The sequence below is a fragment of the Trachymyrmex septentrionalis genome, unplaced genomic scaffold, assembly GCF_001594115.1.
Source record: "Trachymyrmex septentrionalis isolate Tsep2-gDNA-1 unplaced genomic scaffold, Tsep1.0 scaffold131, whole genome shotgun sequence".
NCBI lineage: Eukaryota > Metazoa > Arthropoda > Insecta > Hymenoptera > Formicidae > Trachymyrmex > Trachymyrmex septentrionalis.
In genome coordinates this window covers 2,183,285-2,186,473 of record NW_017304450.1, presented here as the reverse complement: position 1 = coordinate 2,186,473, position 3,189 = coordinate 2,183,285, and the positions used below count along the sequence as shown (strand labels likewise).

General features: G+C 26.1%; 1 protein-coding gene across 1 annotated transcript in view; it reads right to left on the bottom strand.

Moving 5' to 3' along the window:
* Positions 1 to 3,189, bottom strand: part of LOC108756958 (trypsin 5G1-like) — a 6,235-nt gene continuing 3,046 nt past the window's right edge. Inside the window, exons 6-9 of the mRNA XM_018501163.1 lie at positions 1,328 to 1,472; positions 781 to 1,036; positions 439 to 576; positions 1 to 184 (exon numbers count right to left, since the gene is read on the bottom strand). Of these exons, the coding sequence (XP_018356665.1) occupies positions 41 to 184; positions 439 to 576; positions 781 to 1,036; positions 1,328 to 1,472 (683 nt within the window). The 3' untranslated portion in view covers positions 1 to 40. The remainder of the gene's footprint in view (positions 185 to 438; positions 577 to 780; positions 1,037 to 1,327; positions 1,473 to 3,189) is intronic.

Here is a 3,189-nt window from a genome sequence, read left to right as displayed (position 1 = left end):
ACAAAATGATATTGTAATAAAACAAATTAAATAATGTTTTTTATTTCTTCAAATGTTCATTGATCCATGGTACAAAACTGGAAACTCTTGTATAAATATCTGGATATCCAAGTGCACAAGGATTACCAAAGGAAACGATTCCAATTTGAACTTTATTAGCCACCAATGGTCCACCAGAATCTCCCTGGATAAAAGATACAATTAATAATAAAATGCCAGTATTTATATATAGTAAGAAATTGTTTACTGCAAATGATAGTTTAATCATTTCAGTGTTAAGGTGAAAGTGTAATCATATAACGACATGATTAAACTTAATATTATAATTTTTAAACTATAATAATATATTTTATTAATATTTAACGTTATTTATTATTGTATTATTATCAAAAATATACATGTCGAATTGTTTTATGATATTAATAATCAACGGCTTACGTAGCATGCTCCTTCTCCTTCTTTAGTCAAAGTGCAGATATGGCTATCTCTCACTTTCGGTTGTGCTGCCTTGCAATCCTCTTGCGGATAAACTATTAACTTAATTTTTTGCAAATAATTTGAAGTACTTCCATCAATCTAAAAAAGATTGCATTGTTATATTGATAATCAAACAACTATCACATGACAACAAGCGAATAAATTATTGTTATCAAAACATTTTCTCATTTATTACTTTTAACATGTTATATAAAGAAAAAGTAACTAGTTTTTTTAAAAGAGGACGTCTGATACTTGGATACATATAACTGCAAAACTTCTGTGTAATGAGTCTAATATTACCGAAGTAGTTCCCCATCCGGTTAATGTGCACGGCTTGTTCTCGAGTCCTTCATCGAATGTCGTAAGATTTATCGGTTTCACTAGTCTATTGTACGTGATAGAATTTTTGAGGTGAACCAAAGCGACGTCATTAATGAATAAATAGTCGTCATATTTAGAGTTGACGCTTACGCTTTCTACATCATAAACTGCTCCTGATACATCCAACCAGTTTGTGCCAGCATGGACTTTTAGATTACCCACCGAATTTTCTAAACTAAGAATAAAGGAGCATATATAATATAATACTCGGATATCTAAAGTTGTTGAAAACAGATATTGAACATATTTGTTATAAATTTTGTGAATAGACTGCCAACAGAAATAATGTATTAATTATGAATTAGTCTTACTATAAAATAAGTCAAACAAATAATGTATTTTATGATTATAATTAATGATAAAGAATACTTTGCTGATTAAAATTATCAACTAATTTTAAAAGACTAGTTTTAGAATTAAATTCTGCTAAATATATATTGTTATAAATTCGGAATATTTAACTTACCCATCAACACAACGTGCTGCAGTTAATATGTTGTAGTTATCAATAATAGATCCACCGCATCTATGGATGTTATTATATTTTAATGACACTTGATACGGAAATTCGCCGATTTTAGCATTCTTACCGCCGATGATATAAGGAACTCCTTATTGACAAAAATAAATTAATTATATTAATATACTCTTGTTAATGATATTAATAAAAATAATTATTTAATGTTAATGTACACGCAAACAATATTTTACATTTCTATATGTATACACATTTTTAATAATAATTGAACATCGTGTTAACTTTATGGCTAATGAGCTCGGTAAAGTTATACATTTACTAAAAATAAAATTTTTTTTATTTACCATAAGTTTTATTAATTGCGACATATTAATTTTTAATGTTAAAATACATTTTGAGAATACAAGGAAATGCATGTATTCTCCTAAATTAGTTTACATAATTAAATTTGCAAAAATAAAACTATTAATATTAAATATTTATAAATAAGTCGATTACAGTAATAGAGTACAGTAATATTTATAGAAGCTATGAATACTATGTAACGGATACTTATGTTATAATTAAAAATTTTACATATGCACTGCCATCGAAAAGTTTCCGGACATATAACTTAAAATTGCATAATAAAAGCGGTCAAAGCATACTAAACTATAAGTTTCAAGCTTTAAAATCCTTTTTTATTTTTTTGTCTGAGATGATTTTTTACCGAGTTACGGTGACTTTATATACTGAATATTATATAATTTTAAATTCCATGTCCGGAAACTTTTTGACGGCAGTGTATGTACACACACACACACACACACACACACACAATTTAATTATGTGTGCATATATTGGAAAATAATTGCCTTATAGACGTATTATCAGTAAAACATGTTGATGTTTCTCTCTCAAACAACATCATATTTAAAAAACGTCATGAAGACATTATAAAGACGTATTTTGGGATATACCTGCATGTCTAAAATTTATCAAAAAAAAAAAAATAATGTAAAGATGTCTCTAGACAATACACATTGTTTGAATTTTCTTTTTTCTATTATGTTAAAATATTTATAATTCATGAATTTTTACCTTCTGAGCTGTATACTAGAGCGATAAGTACAAGGCAAACTAAAGCACTCATCTTGCTGATTTGTTACCTGGGATGAAACGAATAGATGTATTCGCAGGTTTATATATGTTTTTGAAGTAGTTGAAATAAAGAAATGAATCACACTTGCAACGCTTATCTGAATTTTTCTCAATGTAGTATCGCATGATAAAATATTATTATTTATAGTTTACATTATGTATTTATTGATTGATAAAGGTGATTGTTTTAATTAAATTCGTATTTTCTGCCGTTATAACTACTGTTAGAAGAATGGGGATTTACGTTTATTTATCTGATAAAGTATATAATTTTATATACTTTTTATATTGATTACTATATCTTAAATTCGAAATTACGGTGTCATCAATATATCGCGTAAGTAGTCAACATTTTGTAATGTAAAGAGTTATAAGTGATCTGTTTGACTAAATTAAACAAATTTATAAACAATAGATAAAAAGAAAACTTTATTTGTAAATAAAAAAAAAATTTAATAAAATCCTTTAAAATAAAAGAAGATATTTATAATAAATATTGTATTTAAATAATGAACACTGCGTATTTAATTTGACTGCTATGTTATCTATATCTGGATGTGCATGACGCGCGAATTTTTACAAGAATCCCACTCTCTTTCCATTTATGGATGACTACTATATTTATTCAATTGATTCTATTAATTATTTGTAAGACATAAAAGACAAATAATAAAATATTATTAAAATAATGTATTATATTTAATATATTA